Source organism: Myxocyprinus asiaticus, chromosome 5 (assembly GCF_019703515.2).
Source record: "Myxocyprinus asiaticus isolate MX2 ecotype Aquarium Trade chromosome 5, UBuf_Myxa_2, whole genome shotgun sequence".
Classification (NCBI taxonomy): Eukaryota; Metazoa; Chordata; class Actinopteri; order Cypriniformes; family Catostomidae; genus Myxocyprinus; species Myxocyprinus asiaticus.
The window spans coordinates 45,046,803-45,072,217 of record NC_059348.1 but is presented as its reverse complement, the minus strand read 5'-3'; the positions used below and the strand labels follow the sequence as shown (position 1 = coordinate 45,072,217).

The 25,415-nt window shown below is 37.5% G+C and overlaps 1 protein-coding gene across 1 annotated transcript in view; it reads left to right on the top strand.

The window, feature by feature from the left end:
• LOC127440307 (unconventional myosin-X-like) overlaps positions 1-25,415 on the top strand; it is an 81,085-nt gene that overhangs the window by 49,297 nt on the left and 6,373 nt on the right. Inside the window, exons 17-35 of the mRNA XM_051696817.1 lie at positions 4,530-4,612; positions 4,692-4,800; positions 5,901-5,981; positions 10,326-10,450; positions 11,055-11,169; positions 12,219-12,325; positions 12,439-12,663; positions 13,977-14,016; positions 14,504-15,427; positions 17,395-17,515; positions 17,971-18,214; positions 18,367-18,462; positions 18,579-18,672; positions 18,794-18,849; positions 21,539-21,681; positions 21,915-22,106; positions 22,219-22,376; positions 22,475-22,598; positions 23,863-24,163. Coding sequence (XP_051552777.1) covers positions 4,530-4,612; positions 4,692-4,800; positions 5,901-5,981; positions 10,326-10,450; positions 11,055-11,169; positions 12,219-12,325; positions 12,439-12,663; positions 13,977-14,016; positions 14,504-15,427; positions 17,395-17,515; positions 17,971-18,214; positions 18,367-18,462; positions 18,579-18,672; positions 18,794-18,849; positions 21,539-21,681; positions 21,915-22,106; positions 22,219-22,376; positions 22,475-22,598; positions 23,863-24,163 — 3,338 coding nt within the window. The remainder of the gene's footprint in view (positions 1-4,529; positions 4,613-4,691; positions 4,801-5,900; positions 5,982-10,325; positions 10,451-11,054; positions 11,170-12,218; positions 12,326-12,438; positions 12,664-13,976; positions 14,017-14,503; positions 15,428-17,394; positions 17,516-17,970; positions 18,215-18,366; positions 18,463-18,578; positions 18,673-18,793; positions 18,850-21,538; positions 21,682-21,914; positions 22,107-22,218; positions 22,377-22,474; positions 22,599-23,862; positions 24,164-25,415) is intronic.

Here is a 25,415-nt window from a genome sequence, read left to right as displayed (position 1 = left end):
GAAGTCCTTCATTTGGAATTGTAAGGGTCCCAAATTACATTTCAATAAGTTACATAGGCCGATTGACAAAGGTGGGCTAGGCCTACCCAATATTTTATTTTATTATTATGCATTTGGTCTCAGACATTTGGCTCATTGGTCGCTTCCACCTGAGAGAGCCCCTCCCTGGTTCTGTATAGAACAGGAAGTTCATGCCCCTATTTCACCATTGCAGAGCGTTTCTATCAAATTAATTGGAGAAGTTAAGTTACATCCCGTTATCTCGCATTTGAACTCGGTATGGACAAAAGTGTCCAGAGTGTTTAATTCAGACATTTATTTAAATGTTTCCTCGAGCATATGGCTGAACCCCAAATTATCAACAAGTCCCCTTTTTGCTGGTCAGAATGGATCTCAACTGTCAGAAGAATTGTTCGGGATACAAAGAAAAAACCCACAGGTAACCTCAGGAGAAATACAGGCTGCTCTGGAAAAAGACGGTGTGGTTGATTCAAGGAGCACAATATGACGATACTTGGAACAAAAATGAGCTGCATGGTCGAGTTGCCAGAAAGAAGCCTTTACTGCGCCAATGCCACAAAAAAGCCCGGTTACAATATGCCCGACAACACCTTGACATGCCTCACAGCTTTTGGCACACTGTAATTTGGAGTGACGAGACCAAAATAGAGCTTTATGGTCACAACTATAAGCGCTATGTTTGGAGAGGGGTCAACAAGGCCTATCGTGAAAAGAATACCATCCCCACTGTGAAGCATGGTGGTGGCTCACTGATGTTTTGGGGGTGTGTGAGCTCTAAAGGCATGGGGAATCTTGTGAAAATTGATGGCATGATGAATGCAGCATGTTATCAGAAAATACTGGCAGACAATTCGCATTCTTCTGCATGAAAGCTGCGCATGGGACTCTCTTGGACTTTCCAGTATGACAATGATCCTAAGCACAAGGCCAAGTTAACCCTCCAGTGGTTACAGCAGAAAAAGGTGAAGGTTCTGGAGTGGCCATCACAGTCTCCTGACTGTAATATCATCGAGCCACTCTGGGGAGATCTCAAACATGCGGTTCATGCAAGACGACCAAAGACTTTGCATGACCTGGAGGCATTTTGCCAAGACGAATGGGCCTCATAGACAACTATTACAAAAGACCGCACGCTGTCATTGATGCTAAAGGGGGCAATACACAGTATTAAGAACTAAGGGTATGCAGACTTTTGAACAGGGGTAATTTCATTTTTTTCTTTGTTGCCATGTTTTGTTTTATGATTGTGCCATTCTGTTATAACCTACAGTTGAATATGAATCCCATAAGAAATAAAAGAAATGTGTTTTGCCTGCTCACTCATGTTTTCTTTAAAAATGGTAAATATATTACCAATATATTACCAATTCTCCAAGGGTATGCAAACTTTTGAGCACAACTGTATGTTAACAAGACTTAAGTTTACCATGTGTAGCAAAGTGATTATTATAAGTGAACATGTTTAATAAAGACAGACAACCACAAAGTGGTCTTTTGAATTTATTATGCAATCTATAGATGTATAAAAAATGTGAAATTGGGCAAATAAATGCATGAGAGAGACGTTTACTGCTTCAGAATTAAGGCACCCACAATTCCTAACCCTTTAAAATATCAAACAGTAAAAAAATTGCAGTCAGTTAAAAAGATTGAAGTCTAAAATTGATGATAGCAATTAATTAATGATTGTAACTGCTATTAAGCAGCTGTGAATTTCTTAGTTACTATAAATCCTATATTCTGAATTAATACATATATTAAACACAGTAATTTAATTAATTCATTATGTAGTACATGCTTTTGTATTATTTGCCAATATGGGTTTAACCATGGCATTAAGGTTATAGCCCACTTGATGGCAGTATGTAACAGCAAGAGTGATGTACTGCTGTGTTGTGATGAGACATGGTTCAGTAAAATTCCTTTCTAATAATTAATTGCATGCCCACTGTAAACATGCAACATGCAATTTAGCAAATGGAGGGGTCCCTTCTGATTTTCTTTGAGATTATTTGGGAATGAGGGCTGATACAAATTATTTTTACAAGTGCCCCATCAATATTGTTCATTTTTTTTTGTGTGTGTGTGCAAAATTCTGTAAAAAAAAAAATAAAAAAAAAATGCTAGGCTAAAATTCAATGATCAATTCTTTATCAGACAAAATGGTGGACTGCAACCATTTCTGGGATAGGATTGGTTTTTGAAAATGTTAAGGCAGGACATAGCAAAGAGGCAATTTGCATACACATTTTTGATATATGTAAAGTAATTTGCACTAGTAAGAATGTTGATTCAAGATATCTCAATTAAAATTATTCCTAGTCAGTATGCTAATTGCAGATATCGCTAAAGAAAGATTTTCCTGGTCAGTAATCAAATTGAGATATCCATAAATATGTTATAGATATCTTTAAATGAGATTTGACTAGTAATAATTCAATTTAAAAATATCTCTTATTAAATACTGACTAGTCATAAATCCAATTGAAGATATCCACAATGGTATTTTGACTAGTACTATCTTAGTTTCAGATATCAAAAATGCATTTTGGATATCTTTAATGATAAAGTATTAAATATATCTGAAATTTGAATTTTGACTTGTCAAAAACAAATTAGAGATATCTCAAATTAAAATTTTTCCTAGTGAGAATTCAGTTAGAGATGTCTCTAATTACAAAGTTCCTATGAAGAATACAATTAGAGATATCTTAAATTAGAATTCTACCTATTATAAAATCAATTGCAAATATCTTTAAAGGGATAGTTCACCCAAAAATGAAAATTCTCTCATTTACTGACCCTCATGATATCCCAGGTGTGTATGACTTTCTTTCTTACATCAGAACACATTTGAAGAAAAATATAAAAATATCTTAGCTCAGTAGGTCCTTAAAATGCAAGTGGATGGCTATTTCTCTTTTGAAGGCTCTTTTTGACTAGTCACAATTCCGTTGCAGATATCTTCAATATCAAGTATGACTAGTCAAAATTGTATAATAGATATCTGGAATTGGAATTTTGACTAGTCGAAACTGAATTACGACTAGCAATGCATGGGGCATTTAATGATAAAATGATTTGCCACTTACAGAGAGGGAGAGAGAAAGGCCTAGTGTTCTAAACTTTTCTTGAACACCAAAAGGGGACCTATCTGTACTATTTTGAAGTTTTTTGTGCATACAACATGCATTACACAGACGTCTATGACCGTTGTCATGTTTATCGCACCACTTTTAAAAAATTGCAGGGTGAGACTCCGTTCGGCTTCATTCAGCTGCTCTGTGTTTTGCTGTTGTTGCACCCATCTGCACTATTTTTAATTGTTGGTGTATGTAAACAAGCACTAGCTGGACATCTTTGAACTTTTGGATGCGTTTCTGGCGATCTGCGCCTCATTGCATGTGTGAGCGTCATGTTTCACCGTGTTATGGGGTGTGTATGTGCAAATATCAGCATGGACTGCTTGTGAACCAGTCATAATACGATTCAAGCTTTGCAAAGGAACACTTGGACTTGACAGCAAAACCATGAGTAAACAGTGTAATTGATCAATATTTCAAATGTCATGACTGTTTGATAGTTATGGTGCTGATGTGCTTGTGTGAAGTTTAAAATATTTGTATGCAATTTGTTGGATGTGCGTTATGTGTAAACCCTGAAATTTAGTTTTATAATGTTGTGGAGAGCTTGTTTATTCTCTTCCGATTGAGTTTCAAATACGGCTGTTTTTGAGGGACTGCACGATGTTAGCCAATCAGAACAGTGGGCGTTTACATTTAAGTTTAAAGGAGCCGCTGAGCCCAAAACCGAGTGTTTGAGTCAGAGGGCCAGAAACGGTGGAAAAGTTTCGATGCAAAAAACTTTAATGACATTATCAGTGAACCTCAGGGAAACTAATACAATTTAAAAAATTGCGTTTCATGCGTTTTAAAGCATGATTATTCACCTGCATAAAGTATTTTATTAAATATTTTGTTAAAGCTTTTGCCAAAATGGTCTGACATTTAGCAGCAACTGGGTTGGTGATAACAATAAAATAAACTAAAAATGTTCTAATAATCAAATTTTTGCTTTTTTAATAATATAATTGCTAATTTACATATTGTGATTTATTTGTATTTTTATTTATTTTTTCATATGGACATTTTTCATTTTGAAAAGAAAAAAGTAGCCTATTTACCTGTAGTATGATAGTCCAAAAATGAATATTCTGTCTTCTTTTCTCACCCTCATGTCATCCCAAACCATTTGTCTTCTCTCATAGTCCATGGACTATTTTTATGGTCCTTTTTTAAACTTTAAAATAAGGTACTTTCTACTGCTATTGTATTTAAAAGCTTTTGGCTCTGCATAAGATAGAAAGTCATACGGGTTTGGAACAACGTGAGGGTTAGTAAGTTATGACAGAATTTTCATTTTTGGGTGAACTATTTCTTTAAGTGATGTGTAATGTGTTTGGGTAAACAATGGAAACGACAGTAAAACATCCTGTTTTTTGTCTGCAGGTTGTGTATGATGTCAGAGGAATCTTGGAGAAGAACAGAGATACTTTCAGAGATGACATTCTCAACTTACTCAGGGAGAGCAGGTGTGTGCGTCTGTGGGGTGGGTGATTTCATGTTCTGTTCTCTGTATTGTCATTTGTTTACACATTCCTGTTCTCTTAGGTTGGATTTTGTATATGATCTCTTTGAGCGAATGAACACCTGGACAGGGCAGGACACAGTCAAGTGCAGCTCAAAGTATCGCAGACCGACAGTTAGCTCTCAGTTTAAGGTAAGAAACTACAACTACCATAATGCTTTGAACAGAATCAGAGATAAACAGTGCAGGTAAACAATGGCAAAGTGAGTGATCAAATTGTGTAAATTAATTTGTATCTATAAATGAAAGGCTAATAAATTTTCTATACCACTATATTTTCAGTGCACATGTTTGTGTATTGAAAAAAGGGTCAACAGGTTGTCTTACTGTCTAGATTAGATCCTCTTGTCTGAAATTTCATCTAAAAACTTAATTTAGAAAGAATACCACATCTGCATGTTATCCCACTAAAATGAATACACAAACCAATGCATAGTTTCCATGAAATGATTGTATATTCATCTTGCATTTTTAATAAACATCAAGGGTTAGTTAGTATATTAAAGGGGTAGTTCACCCAAAAATGAAAATTCACTCACCTTAGTGCCATTCCAGATGTGTATGACTTTCTTTCTTCCACAGAACACAAACAAAGGTTTTTAGAAGAATATCTCAGCTCTGTAGGTCCATACAATATAAGTAAATGGTGATCAGACCTCTGTAGCTCCAAAAATCTCATAAAGGAAACAGAAGTAATCCATAAGATCCCAGTGGTTAAATCCATATCTTCAGAAGCAATATGATAGGTGTGGGTGAGAAACCTGAATCCCCACTTTCACTTTTACATCTGAAAGTCACATGTGGTGCCTGTTTAGTTTCACTTTCACATCTGAAAGTGAAAGTTAAAGTGGAGATTTAGAGTAAAAAAAAGGCCTTAAGTATTGTTTTATAGTTAAAGATTGTTTCTTACCCACACCTACTATACCGCTTCTGAAAAAATGGATTTAAACACTGGAGTCATATGAATATGTTTCCTTTGTGTGGTTTTTTTAGCTTCAAAGGTCTGATCACCATTCACTTGCACTGTATGGTCCTACAAAATCTTCTTTTGTGTTCTGCTGAAGAGAGAACATCATATATATCTGGGATGGCATGAGGGTGAGTAAATGATAAGAGAATTTTCATTTTTGGGTGAACTATCCCTTTAAGCACTTATAGTGCTAAACATTTCTAATTCTAAGTATAAAGGGAATGCATTTGTATTGGACCATTATTTATTTTTGCCTACACAGAATTCACTGCACTCTCTGATGTCCACGCTAAGTGCCTCCAATCCATACTTTGTACGCTGCATTAAACCCAACCACAACAAGGTATGTGTCACACACAGACCTCTTCACATTATATGTAGATTATATATATATAATTGTAGGTTAGGTTCAGAATCTTTGAGTAAAAGCCTGTGAAATCTATGAATCAGGGTTCACAGACTATTTTGTCCCCAAACTATTATCTAAATACACTCACACATATACAAAAAACTGACACATACTGTACACACTCACTCTTGTCACATTTGTTTCTTTTATTTAGGGTTAAAAACTTTGTGTGAATGTGTTTTCATTCAGAAAGAACAGAAGGAGATTAGACATCATAAAGTCAGAATGGAGATTTAAGACCCCTTTGACCCGCTCAACTCACTTGTCTGTTCAGTCCCCTCTGGACCTGAGGCCATTCAGCAGACTGCCTATTAACTCAACAGCAGATGTCAGGCTGCATGCGTGTTTGTGTGTTTTTGTGTGCGAGTGTGCGTCATGTAAATCTTCGTTCAGTAGTTTGATTGTTGGTGCAGAGGCAACAATGGGTCACATCAATTCTGTTCCATTCTACTTTTGTTTTTAGATCATTTGTACATAAATGTATTCTGATATAAATCAATACAAGTTCAACTTCACGCTCTGCTGAGGGAGGAAAGGGGAAGAGAGAGATGCCTTGCCATTCATTTATGTGTATAGTAAAGTAACTGTAGTTTATGTGAAACAATATAAACAAAAAATGACCAAAAAATAAAAAATAAAATAAATACATTTGGGATAGTTCACCCAACACTGAAAATGTTATCATCAATTACTCACCATCATGTCATCCAAAGCCAGATGTATTTGTTTCTTCTACAGAACACAAAAGGAAATGTTAGGCAAAATGACTTTCATTGTACAGAAATAAAATGCAATGAAAGTGAATGGTGACTGAGACTGAAAATTCTTCTTAAAGGCCCTTGCACACCAAAACGTGAACATTAGAACATCTAACATTAATAGAAACAATGGATTCACACTTGCAGCAAATATTCATGCACCGACAAAGCAAGTGTTTTGTTTTTTTGTTTTTTTTAATGAGGGTGCCCTGACCATTAAAATATGAGTTTTGTAACCGCAGCACTTAACAAAACCAAAAATAATAATGTCAATTTAAAATGTAAAAAAAAACAAAAAAACAACACACAGAAAGCACAGAAAGCTAGACAGTAAACGCTGAAGTATGTCGAGAAAGAAATCATGAACCAGCAGTGAGGATGTGTATTTCATTTGCATCAAATGGCTTAAAAACATTTGGGTTCTCATCACAAATGTGTTTATTTATTTATTTTGTACATTATTTTGACACTTTTTAACAGTGTTTTATTGTGTGAATTATATAGTCTCTTGGAGCGTTCAGATGTCGTCACGTTTAATTCGTAACATGCATGGTTTTGAACTAATGTAAATAACACAAGTATATACATGGCTATAGGATACAGTCAGTATTGTCCAACTGACAACATTTGTTTTTACAGTCATTATATGTGTGCAGTATGCAGTGATTTTAAACAAATGTACTTAACATACGTATGTATACAGTTTGCATGGCAGTGGCATATAATCAGTATTGTTCCAATTGATAACATGTTTTAACCATTAATATGAATTTTTACAAATTCATCGCTGCTGCAGCTTGTACAATATAGAGAAATCCATTTTCTTTTCTCGGTCTGCTCACTGGACAACTCGTTTGCTTGTATTGGTTGTTTCAAAACTTGTCAAGTTGGTCTTCTCATCTGTGATGGGCAAAGCTGAAAGTTGCCTTGCATCACCTACCATACATGGCTAGAATTGCTTGTTGATTAGCGCCACCTGTTGGAAAGGCGTGAATGTGTTAATGGCAATCATTTGCGTTGCTTTTAAAGTGAAATGGTCATTTTTCAGCGATTTGTTTCGCTTTAACGCATTGCCTCTGGTGTGCAAAGGCCTTAAAGTATACTTCGATTTTGATGCGAACGCTCAGCGTCTGCGTACACTCGAGTTATACAATTACACGCTGTTGACGTATACATCCACTGTTGACCTTTTTGCCTTCGTCTCCTGTTGTTTACCGGTGATTACATCTTCTAGCACATCTTTGTGACAACAACATCTCAAATGTGAGTGTTGCCACTTTTTGGACCCACAAATTAGTGCACATAATTCCAGGCGCATTCTGCACGCGTTTAGTGCTCGAGCACTCTGCTGATGACGAGAATTGCGTCACGTGTCCTGTATGCGAATGCTGAGCGAACAGGGCTGAAGTATACTTTGGGCTTTACTCCTCTTTCTATGTTCCATGGAAGAAAAAAGTATTTTGGGTTTGAAACAACATGAGGGTGAGTAAATGATGATATCATTCTCATTTGTGAAAGACCTATTTCCTTTAAAGCTTTTGGTTTGGTCTAAATAAATCATTAAACAATATAGAACATACATACGACAGTATATCTAATATAAAAATAACATTCTTTTGGAAAAGATTGAACTGAAAAAAAAATATTGAACTGATTGATCCATTTTTTAATTTTAAAGTACTTCATTGGCATGATTGTTTGACTTACAATATTGCAAAAGCATCAATATAACAAAAAGAGTTATAGAAGAAATGTGTCAGTAATTATAATAATAATATACACAATAAATTATAAAAAAATAATACATGATCAAAATACAAAATAAATGATAAAAAAGGAAGAAAAAATATATACCTTCTACAAGACATTAAACATTAAGAATATTCTATTGTACACACACAACTACTGTATATGTTTTTCAAAGCAGGGATTGGTTTCTGAGGGTGTGCAATTCAAAAATACATTTTGCTGCAACAAAAAAAGATGCATAGCTAAGTACTTTTCTCAAGGTATTTTTCTCTTTTAATTGAATCATTCAAGGAGAAACTATGCCTCTGTCTCAACATCCCTTTCTTCATTTTTCCACACTTTTTGAATGTAAACATCTGGGGTGGGGTTTGCCCCTTTTTTTACACACAATCGACTTTTTTTGCAACACCCCCCTCCCCCATTGTGCACAAATTAGCCCAGCATGGCTCTGAACACCATGGCAACCGGCTGTATCTGAATGAGACTGGACGGGTTGGGTGTGTGTGTGTGTGTGTGTGTGTGTGAGCTGACCAGTTGATCACTGACTTGTTGTGGACATACACTAACTCAGAGTTTCTGATGGTCACAGGATGAGAAAGGACACATTTCTGTACAGTAAGAGCTCAAATTTCTCATTGTGTCTTTAGAAGAACAGAACCGAGACTGTGCTATTTAGACTGATGCTGAGGGCTTTGCCAGATGTATGAATTTCTATTGGACTGTTGTTCTTGTGATGTGACTCGTATCGTGGTCTGCAAGTATACGGGTGGTCAGATATATCTTTACCTGTTGGGATTTACAACTTTCATCAGAAGTGAATGAACATGTTTTGCTTTTCGAAGATTGCAAAATTCTGATTACTGCGATCATCCGCAATGTTCTGCTTGTATTAATGTGTTTTTATTTTGGAGTATGTGGAGTGATGTTTTGATTTGTTGAAATTGCGAGAATGACTTGTGATAGTTTGGAAGCATCAGTTAAAATAAGTTAAACATGATAAACAAATCAGTAATGTTTCACACTGTATGCCATATTGTTTTCCAGCAAAAGTGTGTTTATCAACTTAAGAGTTTTCATGAAGATGCATTAAAGCTATTTTGGAGTATTCAGAGTCATCTGAGATGTTTTCAAGAGTTTAAAGGGAGTGAATTAGAGAGAGATTGTATTTTGGACATCAACTCCTGAATTAACTGCCCTCCTCCCCATGAAATACACACACACACACACACACACACTGACATTGATCCTGTCTGCTGTGACTTGTGCTGCATGAATCAGTATGTTAATTTGCCTCGAACAATAATGAATGATTGTGTGTGTGTGTGTGTGTGTGTGTGTGTGTGTGTGTGTATGTGTGTGTTGACCTCGCTCTCACAGAGCTCATTCACCACTCTCATCTCTTCATCTCACTTTCATTCGTCAGTCCCTCTAGTTCATCACTCCATCCACTGAGATGACATTTAGAAGCGGGGATCACAGTGCCCCGTTTCCGACCTCACCCCCACACAGGGTCAGAGGTCAGGGGGAGAGGGGGTGATAATGGCCCGCTTAGTGTTTTCGAAGAATGAATCCACTTAAATCCAACCAATCTATATTTGAAACCCTAATTTAATTCAGCTAATTTAGATTTAGGATCTCTAACTTTGTCATCTGCAGCTGAAGCACATTTAACAGAGCAGGATAGAATTAAGAGAGTTTTTACTGTCCTGAGAATTTTCATTGGTGATTCAAATAGTTTAAAAGTATTTTTCTCTGTCTCTTTCTCTTGCAGATGCCAGATCGTTTTGAGCAGTCTGTTGTCCTCAACCAGCTGAGATATTCTGGGATGTTGGAGACAGTTAAGATCAGACGCTCTGGGTTTCCAGTTCGGAGAACATTCAAGGATTTCTGCTCAAGGTTTGGCAAGAATTTCACCCGAAACATTATGAAATGTTATGTTAATATACATGCTAAAAATTTATAATTCTCAAACTTTTAAGTTGCATCATCATGGTTTATGGCAAGCATTTTTGTGGTTTATAAACTGCAGAGTAAACTGGTTTATATTTAATGACGTTCCAAACGTAAATTCAGGAGAGGCTTGTTCATCTAGGCCTCCCAATCATATTTCAAGAATATACAGTATAAGTGGCTGCTTCCCTTGCACCAGGGACGTTTCTTCCAGCATCCCTCCACCTCCCCATCTCCACATTGACATTTCATAATGCCTATACCAATTATTATTTCAAAACTGTCTTTTTATTTCACGCTGGATTTTTGAAAGCACAACTGGACATGCATGTCTGCTTACGTCAGAGGGCATTGCAGCCAAAGTTAAAATTTTCTACATTTTTCAGCGTTTTCTAATGTAGCATAAATTATAGGTGTAGGTGCCTTTGTGAATTGCCAGTTTTTGATTGTTTACCAGATTTATTTGCCATTATTTTGAATATTTGAAAAGTTTAATATTGTTTGAATATTGAAACATTGAATATAAAATATTTATTTATTTGTTTGTCAGGTACAATGTGTTGATGAGGAACATGGCTTCGTCGGATGACCTTAAGGGGCGGTGCCTCCTCCTGCTGCAGCTCTATGACAACAACAGTGCTGAATGGCAGCTGGGAAAGACCAAAGTGAGCAAAATCATATTCTCATAATTCTTATGCTGAAAACTGTTGAAATTATCTTTTAATTTTCAGGGTCCTGTTTAAATCAGAACATTACCGTAATGATAATCAAGTGTAGTAAAGGAGAGTATGCACATTAAAGGTAGACCGATATATCGGTTTTACAGATTAATCTGTGCAGATATTCGCATTTTGGAACTATCTATGCAGATAGTTGCTGATATTTTTTTTAAATTATTATTTATTATTTTTGCTATTCCTCATCAATAAACCTCATCTGGTAATATATAGATTATATATATATATATATATATATACACACACGCTCTTCATCTGGTGAATATATAGGCTATAAAAAGCTTAATTTGGTAAATACTACGTATAGAGCATCGTAACATTATAGAACATTGTACAGTTTCTATTATTGTAAGTCTGCTATATTTCGGGCTTGTTTATAGTTAAAAATTCTGCATTATGCACCAAATCTTAATTGTTCTCATTATTATTGAGATTTTGGTCATGCAATAAATTGCTTTTGGGATTTTATTCATTTTGGAGCCTCAATGTCTGTGCCCTTCATTGTTAGGAAAGATAAAGATTTTTTTTTTTAATCATTCTATAAATCAATTTTTCGCCTATTAATCAGATATCTGGCTTTTTCACCACCTTAGTTATCGGTATTTGCTAAATCCACTATCATTCGACCTCTAATGTACATCGTTGAATGAAATCACATGAGTGTGTGTTTATACTGTATGTAAAAGACAACATAAAATGTCAGTCGCAATGCATTTGACTTTTCGTAATGTGATGTATTTCCTAGTAACTATTCTGCAGGAAATGATGTAGGGTGGTACTTGATTTTATTGATTTGGTTGCTTTTAAAGCAACCCTTATTTTTTGCTGAAAGTTTTGTGCAGGTGAATCTATGGAATCAATCTAACAGATTTTTGGATCTAAAATTAATCAACAGATCTACTAATTTGTTTTAAAAATCTAGATCAGTCGTGATTGGTGGATCTGGTGTTTATTTTGGCTTTTGACTGGCTTTTCAGGTGTTCTTGAGGGAGAGTTTGGAGCTGCGGTTGGAGAAACAGAGAGAGAAGGAAGTGCTCAAAGCAGCTTCTATTATACAAGCTCATATACTTGGCTTCAGAGCACGGTAAACACACACACACTTATACAGTACATGCATATGCAGGCACACTCATTTCCACTTGGTACCAACACTCATATATCATTCTCTCATTCATTGTCTATCTCTCACTCTTATAGGAAGCATTACAGACGGCTGTTGCAGTGCATTGTGGTAATTCAGAAAAACTACCGTACATTTTATTGGCGGCGACGCTTTCTGATGATGCGCTGTGCCACCATCACCTTACAGAAGAGACTCAGAGGTCAAAGGGCACGACGGCTTTTCACTCACCTTCTGAAGGAGAAGAGGAGGAGAGAGGAAGAGGAGATGAGACAAAGAGCAGAACAGGAGGCGCTAGAGAGGTAGGTCCAACATGCATGTTTTGGTATAATCCATATGTTACATGGAGCAGAATAGACCTTTTTCACAGACTGTGATGACGCATTTCCGCCTTATTTAGCAGCGTAAATCTCGCTTTTTTTTAATATATTACATATTTTTTAAATATTGAGTGCAAATTTATAACATTATGCTTATTGCTATATTATCCTGGAATTAGTTTAAAAAACGAATTACCACAGCTGCGAGGGGGTTTCGATAGCTGCTGAGAGAGAGTGACAGTAAATTTGGCATCTTCTCCCATCTAACTTAATCTACCGCTCTCTATTTTTTTTCCTCTTCTGGAAAGTCATTCAAACATAATATTGGATTTTTTCTTTTAGTCTTGGAGAAAATGGGTTAGTGAAAATAATATTTGCTCACCGCTGTCAAAGTTTACCCTGCAAACGTTTACTTGCGCATTCCAAAACCCGGAGTGTGAAAAAGGTCTTTAAGTAGATTATATTTTTAAGGGGATAGTTCACACAAAAATAAAAATGATCTTATCATTTACTCACCCTCATGCCATTGCAGATGTGTATGTCTTTTCTTTCTTCTGCAACAGAACAAACAACATTTTTTAGAAGAATACTGTATCTCAGCTCTGTAGGTAAATGGTGATCAGACCTTTGTAGCTCCAAAAATCACATAAAGGAAACATAGAAGTAATCCATAAGACTCCATTGGTTAAATCCATGTCTTCAGAAGCGATATAATTGGTGTGGGTGACAAACAGATCGAAATTTAAGTCCTTTTTTACCCTAAATCTCCACTTTAACTTTCACTTTCAGATGTGAAAGTGAAACTAAATAGGCACAACATGTGACTTTCAGATGTAAAAGTAAAAGTGAAAGTGGAGATTTAGAGTAAAAACAAAATGACTTAATTTTTTATCTGTTTCTTACCCATGCCTATTATATCGCTTCTGAAGATATAGATTTTACCACTGGAGTCTTCTGGATTACTTCTATGTTTCCTTTATGTGATTTTTGGAGCTTCAAAAGTCTGATTACCTTTCACTTGCATTGTATGGACCTACAGAGCTGAGATATTCTTCTAAAAATCTTTGCTTTTGTTCTACAAAAGAAAGAAAGTCGTACAAATCTGGGATGGCATGAGGGTGAGTAAATGATGAGAAAATTTTCATTTTTGGGTGAACTATTCATTTAAAGCATAGAGAGTTAATTTCTTCTTTCTGTCACTGCAGTTCAATTGCTTATTATTGATTGCCAGCTTTTGTGTTATCATGTTTATTTCTTGGTCTCTGATGTATTTATGATGTTGTCTTGATTGTCAGAGAGAGACAGCGGCTGGAGTTGGAGCTCCTAGTGCAAGCGGTTAGTGAAATGTTTTTCAAATTCATAACTACAACATTATAACACCAATATTTATAGGCTAGCTACATTACAATTTAAAATGTCTGTATATATGACACCTTTTTTTCTCATTAATTTAAATCTCATTTGCTATGAAACCTAACATGTAGAAAATGTTAGATGTGATGATCTGATACAAAAATCACTCTTAAAGGGAGCTTTCAAACAAGTTGTTTTCTATATGCTATAAATAGTTTGGAAGGTAACCTGAAAAATGTGCTTCAAATGGTAATATCTAAACTAACTTTTTATTCAAGTAAAAAATAATTGTTAATATTGTCTAAATCAATCTGAATGCATTAGGTTACACAAATTCAAGTTATTTTTAATGGTCAGGTCAGGTAGTAATTGCTCCTAAATGTGACAACCGCACATTTCCACTTACAGTGTAGTCAAATGAGCTTCTGTTTCTGTTTCAGTAATGCAGTCTTTATTGTCCTCTATGCAGGCAGAGGAGGCTCGAAGATTGAAAGAAATGCAAAATGAAGAGATTCAAAATGTCTCACCTGATACTGCCACACCAGACAGTATTCCACCTGACATTGTCCCAACTGAGAGCGTCCCACCTGAGTGCAGCCTTGTAGAAGAGTGTTCACTGGCAGAGCAGGTGTTCGACCAGGTGTTTGTGAGCGAAGCAAATCAGGCATCACAAGTGGAGGAGATCTTGCGTTTGGAGCGTGAGATTGAAGGTCTGCGGCGGCAGAAGGAGGCTCAGGAGCAGAGTCTGACTGCGCAGTCGTTGCAGCGTCTGCAGTGGTTACGTGATCAGGAGCTGCACAGGCTGGAAGAGGAGGCCTGCAAAGCTGCGCAACAGTTCCTCACCTTGCTCAACTTCGACGAGATTGATGAATGCGTACGCAACATCGAGAGCTCTTTGGGAGGGTCTGGCGGCTCACAGAGGGGGGGAGACAGAGGTGAGGATGAGGAGGAAGTAGATGAAGGCCTCGGGGTGGAGGAAGATGGATTTAAAGACTCGCCGAACCCCAGCGAGCATGGCCACTCTGATGGGCAGCGTACCAGTGGAATACGCACCAGCGACGATTCCTCAGAAGAAGATCCTTATGCTAATGATCGTATGCCTCCACCCCTGGTCCCGCTCACCATCATACCCTCAGCGTATCATGGTCCATCTTTCAGCAGCAGCTCCACCTACTCTCATGTGGTTCAGGAGGAGGAGGCGGAGCTAATCCCACCGGATGAAGACTCTGATTTTGATGCAGATGATTATGATGAGGGTGGCATCATCATGCGACCTCCCAGCCTCCCACCCCACAATGACCTCTGGTCACGTGACCACCGCAGCTCCTTTGCAACCAGCACCAGTGTCAGCTCAGGGACGTACCGCTTCAGCTCAGATGGGCAACAGTCTTCAGTGAGTTTCTCATACATGCTCTTTGAGGTTTATGAGTCAGAATGAAGGATGTGGAGATTTAGAAGGTATTAAGAATGAACAAAATTGCAATCAGTAGGAAGAGGTGTTAAAGGGATAGTCATTATTTATTCAACCTTTTGTTGTTCCAAACCCGTATGACATTTTCTTCCATGGAGCAGAAAAGATGTCATTCAGAATATTAGCCTCAGTCACCATTCACTTTCATTGCATCTTTTTCCATCCAATGAAAGTGAATGGTGACTAAGCCCATCTCCTTTTGGGTGCCACGAAAGGAAGAAAGCCAAACGAGTTTGGAACAACATAAGGGTGAGTAAATGATGACACAATTTTAATTTTTGGGTAACTATACCTTTTATGAAAATAATGATAACAAATACCACAAAGAACAGAATTCAGGGAAACAAATAATGGGTAAATGTCAGAAAATGTTCAGAAGTGTGTTAACATGCAAGACTATGCATAGTTAAACAGACTCACAAGGCTATATTTATATCTATTTAAGTAAGTCAATTGGCTTGGTACACGTGTTTACTGGCTAAACTGCTGGTCAACCAGCATGGTCTGATTTTATACACGAGTATTTACACTCACTGAGCACTTTATTAGGAACATACAACACCTACTTATTTATGCGATTATCTAATCAGCCAATCGTGTGACAGCAGTGCATTGCTTAAAATCATGCAGATATGGGTCAGGAGCTTCAGTTAATGTTCACATCAACCATCAGAATGGGGAAAATGTGATCTCATTGATTTCGACTGTGGCATGATTGTTGGTGCCAGATGGGCTGGTTTGAGTATTTCTGTAACTGTTGATCTCCTGGAATTTTCATGCACAACAGTCTCTAGAGTTTACTCAGAATGGTGCCAAAAACAAAAAACATCCAGTGAGCATCAGTTCTGCAGATGGAAACGCCTCGTTGATGAGAGATGACAACGGAGAATGACCAGATTGGTTCGAACTGACAGAAAGGCTATGGTAACTCAGATAACCACTCTCTACAATTGTAGTGAGCAGAATAGCATCTCAGAATGCACAACACGCCGAATATTGAGGCGGATGGGCTACAACAGCAGAAGACCATATCGGGTTCCACTTCTGTCAGCCAAGAACAGAAAGCTGAGGCTGCAGTGGGCACAGGCTCACCAAAACTGGACAGTTGAAGACTGGAAAAACGTAGCCTGTTCTGATGAATCTCAATTTCTGCTGAGGCACACAGATGGAAAGATCAGAATTTGGTGCCATAAGCATGAATCCATGGACCCAACCTGCCTTGTGTCAACAATCCAGGCTGGTGGCGGTGGTGTAATGGTGTGTGGAATGTTTCTTGGCACGCTTTGAGCCTGTTAATAGCAATCAATCATCACTTGAATATCACAGCCTATTTGAGTATTGTTGCTGACCATGTGCATCCCTTAATGGCCGCAATTTACCCATCTTCTAATGGTTTATTTTAGCATGATAATGCACCATGTCACAAAGAAAAAGTCATGTCATACTGGTTTCATGAACATGACATTCCTTTGAGATTCTGGTCCATGTTGATATGATTGCATGATGCAAAGGTGTTCTACTGGATTCAGATCTGTTGACTGGGAAGGCCACTGTTGACAGTTCACTGTTCTTCAGTGGCCTTCCCAGTCAACAGATCTGAATCCAGTAGAACACCTTTGCATCATGCAATCATATCAACATGGACCAGAATCTCAAAGGAATGTTTCCAGCATCTTATGGAATCCATGCCATGAAGAATTGAGGCTGTTTTGAGAGCAAAGGGAGGCCCTACCCAGTATCAGTATAGTGTTCCCAATAAAGTGCTCAGTGAGTGTATATTATACACAAGGGTATTTCAAGATTTTACTCAAGAGTCTCGAATATACACCAATTCGTGCATTATACCAGTGTTTGCTGATTGTATATTCCTGTGTGTTTCTTTCTTTCAGTTTGAGGACAGTGAAGATGACTTTGATAGGTTTGACACAGACGATGAATCATCTTACCGGCGAGATTCTGTTTATAGCTGTGTAACTCTCCCCTACTTTCACAGTTTCCTTTATATTAAAGGTAAATAAAACCCTGTCCACTACTCTCTCAACTTCACTCCTCACTGTCTGTTTAATTACAGTGCTTGCTTACGATTTATCTTATTTCTTTCTTTCTACTTCTTCTTCTTCTTCTTCTACAGTTACTTCAGCTTGAAACTCTTAGTGTACAGACTACATATAAACTTTGCTTTGTTGATAATTTCAATCTTTATGTGTGCTAAGATTTCTTGCTTTTTATAAACCTTATACTTTTGACTTGACATTGACTATGTTTACATAGATCTTACATCTACAGCCACCTTTACAATACAAAGGCACAGAAGTCAAATTATGTGTTGTTTCTAATGCTTAGCCGACAGAAAAGAAGATTGCTGAGTGTCAAGACACCAACAACATTTAAGACAGCTCTGAAGCCAAAGCCTTTGAATCAAAGCCAAATCTGAAACCTTTCTCATCATTTCATGTGTGTTGCAGGTGGCCTGTTGAACTCGTGGAAGCGTCGCTGGTGTGTGTTGAAGGATGAAACCTTTCTGTGGTTCCGCAGCAGACAGGAAGCTCTCAAACAGGGCTGGCTGCTCAAGAAGGGTGGAGGCTCCTCCACTCTCTCTCGTCGCAACTGGAGACGCCGCTGGTTCGTCTTACGACAGAGCAAACTAATTTACTACGAGAATGATACAGAAGAGCGGATGAAAGGCATGCTGGACATGCATGAAGCCAAGTAAGATCTGAAGGATACCAAGGCTTCTGGTTCAGTCTGTTCCAAATCAGAGTAATTAATGAATGGATGGATGGATGGATGGATGGATGGATAGATAGATTTAATTTTACAGTATGAATGCCTCAATTTCTCTCTTTCTCTGGTTCTATTAGAGAGATTATTGATTTAACTGGAAAGGAAAATGGAATTGACATTATAATGCCTGGGAGAACATACCACCTAATTGCAGAAACTGCAGAAGATGCCAGGTAAGTGTGTTTATGTGTCTCACCGTGCATTTGTATCTCTGCATGCTTCTGGCCTTCAAATTTTTAGTTGATATATGATGTATAAAACTATTTGGCTATCTCTGTGTGGTCTGCAGTCATTGGTTCAGCGTGTTGAGTCAGGTTCATACGTCAACAGAACAGGAAATACGAGAGATGCATGATGAACAAGCAAATCCTCAGAATGCTGTGGTGAATATTACTTACAGTATACACCTGTACATAGACAGTCATTGACACATTTGAAGACAATTAGTAAGAGTGTTATCCGCAAGAACATGAGACAACGTGAGTGTTTGCGTGTTTTCTTTAGGGCACATTAGATGTGGGGATGATTGACTCTGTATGTGCCTCTGACAACCCAGAAAGGTAAACAAACACAGATTAATACACAACTCTGTTTTTTCTCTCTGTTTTTTTAGTTCCTTTCTTTCTCTCATTTTCTCTCTCTCTCTCTCTCTCTCTCTCTTTCTCTCTCACCCTCTCTATTTTTTTGCTTTGCATGTTGCATCTGCAGAAGAAATCTTTGGTATCTTTTTTAATGAGCAAACAAAAGGAGCCTTACTTAGGCTTGATTTTCTCCTATGCTGGGCATAAATACTGAAGATTTTTTTTTGTTTGTTTAATCTCAAACATGAAGGGAGAAAACAGTACTGTGCAGAAGTCTTAGGCACATTAGATGTTTCACAATAACATTTGTCTTAAGATGGTTATTTTATATCTTCAGCTGGAACAGAGTGAATTGTAAATATCGTACCGTTTTAGATTTCCAAACATACCTTTTGCAAATAGAATAGAATAGATGTAGATCAAGGAATCCTGCAACAGATGGCATGGCCCTCTCAGAGACCGGATCTCAACATCACTGTGTCAGTCTGAAAATTACATGAAGAGACAGAAGCAACTGAGATGGCCTAAATACACAGAACTGTGGCAAGTTCTCCAAGATGCTTGGAACAACTTATCTGCCAACAACCATGAAAAACTGTGCAAGTGTACCTTGGATAATTGGAAACACAAAATAGAACACAAAATATTGATTTAGTTTTTTATGTTTTCTGCACTTTTTATGAAGTTCATCATTATACAGTTGAAGTCAGAATTTACATACACCTTAGCCAAATACATTTAAACTCTCATTTAGGATCATTACTTTATTTTAAGAATGTGAAATGTCAGAATAATAGTAGAGAGAATTATTTATTTCAGCTTTTATTTCTTTCATCACATTCCCAGTGGGTCAGAAGTTTACATACACTTTGTTAGTATTTGGTATCATTGCCTTAAAAATTGTTTAACTTGGGTCAAACTTTTTGGGTAGCCGTCCATAAGCTTCTCACAATAAGTTGCTGGAATTTTGGCCCATTCCTCCAGACAGAACTGGTGTAACTGAGTCAGGTTTGTTGGCCTCCTTGCTCGCACACACTTTTTCAGTTCTGCCCACAAATTTTCTATTGGATTGAGGTGAGGGCTTTGTGATGGCCACTCCAATACCTTGACTTTGTTTTCCTTAAGCCATTTTGCCACAACTTTGGAAGTATGTTTGGGGTCATTGTCCATTTGGAAGACCCATTTGCTACTGGCTGATGTCTTGAGGTCTTGCTTCAATATATCCACATAAATTTCCTTCCTCGTGATGCCATCTATTTTGTGAAGTGTACCAGTCCCTCCTGCAGCAAAGCACCCCCACAATATGATGCTGCCACCCTCATGCTTCACTGTTGGGATGGTGTTCTTCAGCTTGCAAGCCTCACCCTTTTTCCTCCAAACATAACGATGGTCAGTATGGTCAAACAGTTTAATTTTTGTATCATTAGACCAGAGGACATTTCTCCAAAAAGTAAGATCTTTGTCCCCATGTGCACTTGCAAACTTTAGTCTGGGATTTTTATGGTGGTTTTGGAGCAGTGGCTTCTTCCTTGCTGAGCAGCCTTTCAGGTTATGTCAATATAGGACTCGTTTTACTGTGGATATAGATACTTGTCTACCTGTCTCCTCCAGCATATTCACAAGGTCCTTTGCTGTTGTTCTGGGATTGATTTGCACTTTTCGCACCAAAATACGTTTATCCCTAGGAGACAGAATGCGTCTCCTTCCTGAGCGGTATGATGGCTGCGTGATCTCATGGTGTTTATACTTGTGTACTGCTGTTTGTACAGATGAACGTGGTACCTTCAGGCATTTGGAAATTGCTCTCAAGGATGAACCAGACTTGTGGAGGTCCACAATTGTTTTTCTGAGATCTTGGCTGATTTCTTTGGATTTTACAATGATGTCAAACAAAGAGTTTGAAGGTAGGCCTTAAAATACATCCACAGGCACACCTCCAGTTCAGTACACCTCCTATCAGAAGCTAATTGCCTAAAGGCTTGACATCATTTTCTGGAATTTTCCAAGCTGCTTAAAGGCACAGTTAATTTAGTGTATGTAAACTTCTGACCCACTGGAATCTGATATAGTCAATTAAAAGTGAAACAATCTGTCTGTAAACAATTGTTGGAAAAATTACTTGTGTCATGCACAAAGTAGATGTCCTTAACGACTTGCCAAAACTGTAGTTTGCTAATATTAAATCTGTGGAGTGGTTAAAAAATGAGTTTTAATGACTTCAACCTAAGTGTATGTAAACTTCTGACTTCAACTGTAACTTTATGAAAACATTCTCACTATACAACATTTTTCACTGCCTGAAACCTTTGCACAGTGCTGTATTTTATTTTGAAACTTTCCTGATGCCACATCTGCTTCCAATCCCAAAGGAATGTGCAAGATCAAAACATTTTTTTTATACTTTTACATACTTTTTGGAGAATAATAATGTGACATCATAAGTATTCTGGACTTTGTAAGGGAGGTAAGCACAATGGTGCACAAAAGAGCATCTTAATTCTGAATTTCAAATACAACATTTTTTTTAAAAGGGAATTAAGTGGATTTGTGCACTGAATTCATAATTATTACCCAAGAATGAGGACCATAGATAAAAAGAAAGAAAGAAAAACAACTGGAGACTTGTGTTCAAATTACAAAATGTGTTTCACTCTTTATCTCTCTGCAGGCCAAACTCCTTTGTGATAATTACAGCTCATCGAGTGCTGCACTGCATGGCAGAATCAGCAGAAGAAATGCATCACTGGATTACACTTCTGCAGCGCACTAAAGGAGACACACGTGTACAGGGACAAGAGTTTATTGTCAGGGGTAAGAGGTCACCTACTCATATACAAATCAAAAGACATGCTCTGAATTAAAGGGTTAGGGGATTTAATAGAAAGCCCCTTAATGGAAAGGTTAATTTCTGAATCAAATGGTTGCTCTTACTTTAGCACCACGGTCATCTTCACCTGTACATGCTTTCAAACTGTCTTTAAAAACTTGAGTTTTTGAATATGAAAATACTGTATGTCAACTCTCTTACTTTTTGTGGTTTTCAGGTTGGCTGTATAAAGAGATTCGGGGCAGCAGTCGTGGCAATCTTAAATTGAAGAAGCGTTGGTTTGTGCTGACTCATAATTCTGTAGATTATTATAAAAGCTCGGAAAGAAATGCTCTGAAAATGGGTTCTTTAGTGCTTAACAGCCTCTGCTCTGTAATTGTTCCTGACGAAAGAGTCTTCAAGGAAACCGGTTAGCATACACAACCATCACACATATACTCACAACAGTGAAAAGTATATCGACAAAACATTGCATGAAAGATAAGCAAATCCCTCTTAAACTCTGTCATGTGTGTGTCTAGGCTACTGGAATGTAAGCTTGTTTGGTCGTAAGCATACATACAGGCTGTATTCTAAGCTGCAGACAGAAGCTAGTCGATGGGCCAGCGCTGTACAGACCGTCATCGACAGCAAACCACTCATGGACACACACACGCAGCAACTTATACAGGACATTAAGGTAACACACACATACACTGATATGTTTTTATTTTGTAACAATCTCTTGATATGCTGTTGTAATTATGTGTTTTATGTTATGTGAATGTGTGCTTTCAGGAGAATTGTCTGAATTCAGAGGTGGTGGAGCAAATCTATAAGAGGAACCCAATACTGCGTTATACACGCCACCCTCTACATACTGCACTGTTGCCCTTACCCTATGGAGACACACAGCACAGCTGTGAGTAACACACACACACATACACAGCTCGCACCAGGGTCAGATACCAAAGAGGTAGAACACCCAAAAATGAAAATTCTCTCATTATTTACTCACCCTCATGCCATTCTAGAAGTGTATGACTTTTTTTCTAATGCTGAACACAAACTAAGATTTTTTGAAGAATATCTAAGCTCTGTTGCGCCATTCAATTCAAGTGAATGGTGGCCAGAACTTTAAAGATCCAAAAAGCACATAAAGGTAGCATAAAAGTAATCCATACGACTCCAGTCATTAAATCCACATCTTCAGAAGCGATATGATAGGAGTGAGTGAGAAACAGATTAATATTTAAGTCATTTTTTACCATAAATCTCTACTTTCACTTTCACATTTTTCTTTTGTTTTTGGCGACTCACATTCTTCATGCATATCGCCACCTACTGGGCAGGTAGAGAATTTATAGTACAAAAATACATAAGTATTGATCTGTTTCTCACCCACACATATCATATTGCTTCAGAAGACTTGGAATTAACCACTGGAGTCGTATGGATTACTTTTATGCTGCATTTATGTCCTTTTTGGTGCTTTAAAATTCTGGCCACCATTCACTTGCATTGAATGGACCTATAGAGCTGAGATACTCTTCTAAAAATATTATTTTGTGTTCAGCAGAAGACAGAAAGTCATACACATCTTGGAGGGCATGAGGGTAAGTAAATATCCCTTTAAGAGGGGCTCATCAGGGCCATGGCGCCGTGGATAGTGCTCATGACATATAAGAGCCATTGACTCACTAGGACAAAGGTTCTAATCTGACTGCTACACAATGTGACAAAAATGTCCCCAAAATTCAAAATGGTTATTTCTTACTTTTATTTGTTACATCTGGTATATTTTTAGTATTGTATTCTAGGCCTACATATACTGTAGATATAGACATTATTGCATAAATTATTAGATTTATTTATTGAGATTGAGAATTTATGTTAATGAACTGATGAATTATCTGTTGAAAAATGTAAGTGTTTGACTAAAAATAATGACACGTTATATTTGTATATGGTAAAAAAAAAATTTTAAATGGTTAAAAAAAATAAGAAAGAGAGGTTAACACAATTAAAACACACACACACACACACACACACACACACACACACACACACACACACACACAGAAATCAAATACAGGGGAGCAAAAAAATTAACCCTTAATGGAAAAGTGCATCTGTTACTGGCATGGCAAAGCTTCAAACTCACTCTGTATGTGTGTTATTGTTAGCTGACAAAGGGAGAAGCTACAGCACACTGCAGGCTGAAGCCCTGAAGCTCTTCAGTGTTCTTCATCAGTTGGAGGGAGAGGCTAATCCCATACCACACATTCAGAGTCTCATACAGACAGTTCATGACCTCAGACCCTTGAGAGATGAACTCTTCTGCCAGCTTATCAAGCAGACAGCACACCCCCCAAAGCCTGCTGGGCCTGCCCACATCAGTGGCTGGCAAATCATGGCCTGCATGTGCTGCACATTTAGCCCCGCCTCTAGAAGCATCCTTAAATACCTGAAATTCCACATGAAGAGGTCAGTGTGTGTGTGTGTGTGTGTGTGTGTGTGTGTGTGTGCAAATGAGTGTATGTGTTCAGTATGTGTTCTTGGAGTATTTTGCTCTGTCAGCCTACCTTAAAGGAATATTCCAGGTTCAATACAAGTTAAGCTCAATCGACAGCATTTGTGGCATAATGCTGATTACCACAAGAAGGAATTTCAGCTCATCTGTCCTTTTATTTTAAAAAAAGCAAAAATCGAGGTAGTGAGGCACAAAGGAAGTGAATGTGGCCAATCCGTAAACTTAAAAACACTTACTGTTTTAAAAGTATAGCCACAAAACGTAAACAATATGCGTGTTAACATGATTGTAGTGTGATAATATCACTTACTAACCTTTTCTTTGTAAAGTTAGATTCCATTTTACAACTTCATTGCTGTGATGACGTAATGCTGTATACCCTAAAACGACCACAAACATGACCATTTAAACAAATGTACAGTTCAATTAATACACAAGTCTTAACAGAAGAATGAATGTAAGTGCTTTTAAAAAATGAGCTAAACATTTCTGCCTTTAAACTCTCAAAAAATCGGCCCCATTAACTTTCATTGTGAGAGCCTCACTGTGAACTTTGATTTGTCCTTTTTTTAAATAAAAGGAGGGACGGGTCGAAATAATTTTTTGTATTAATCAACATTATGCCACAAATGCTGTCGATTGAGCTTAACTTGTGTTAAACCCGGAATATTCCTTTAAAGGTGCACTCAGTAATGTTTTCCCCATTAAAAAACCTAAAGAAATCAATTGTAATTGTGAAACATATGTATAAAATCATGACCACTCACATGATATGAGGAAACTAGTCAAATCAGTAACCTTATAAAGGCTGTTTTATTCTACATGGGGGAGGGGCTCCCTCATGGGGGCTGCCATTTTAGATTCACATGACCATCTGAATACTATTCGCTTAATATCAGTAACCATCTTGTTTTTGGACACTTTCACTCTTGGATTAAATCAAGCATGGCTGATTGTGAATAATTAATTTCTACAATGGCATCTGTAACTGAAAACTACTGATTTTGAATGATGCTGCATCCACACCACTAGGTGTCACTGTAAGTCCAATATGACACAAACAAAAAGTTACTGAGTGCACCTTTAAAATCAATATTTTTAAAGAGAGACAGAATGCACAGATTTGGAAAGAGACATGTGTCTAAATCGATGGCCAAGTCCGATGGAAGTTCCAGAAAGGTTAAAATTGCTTACAGCACCTTTAAA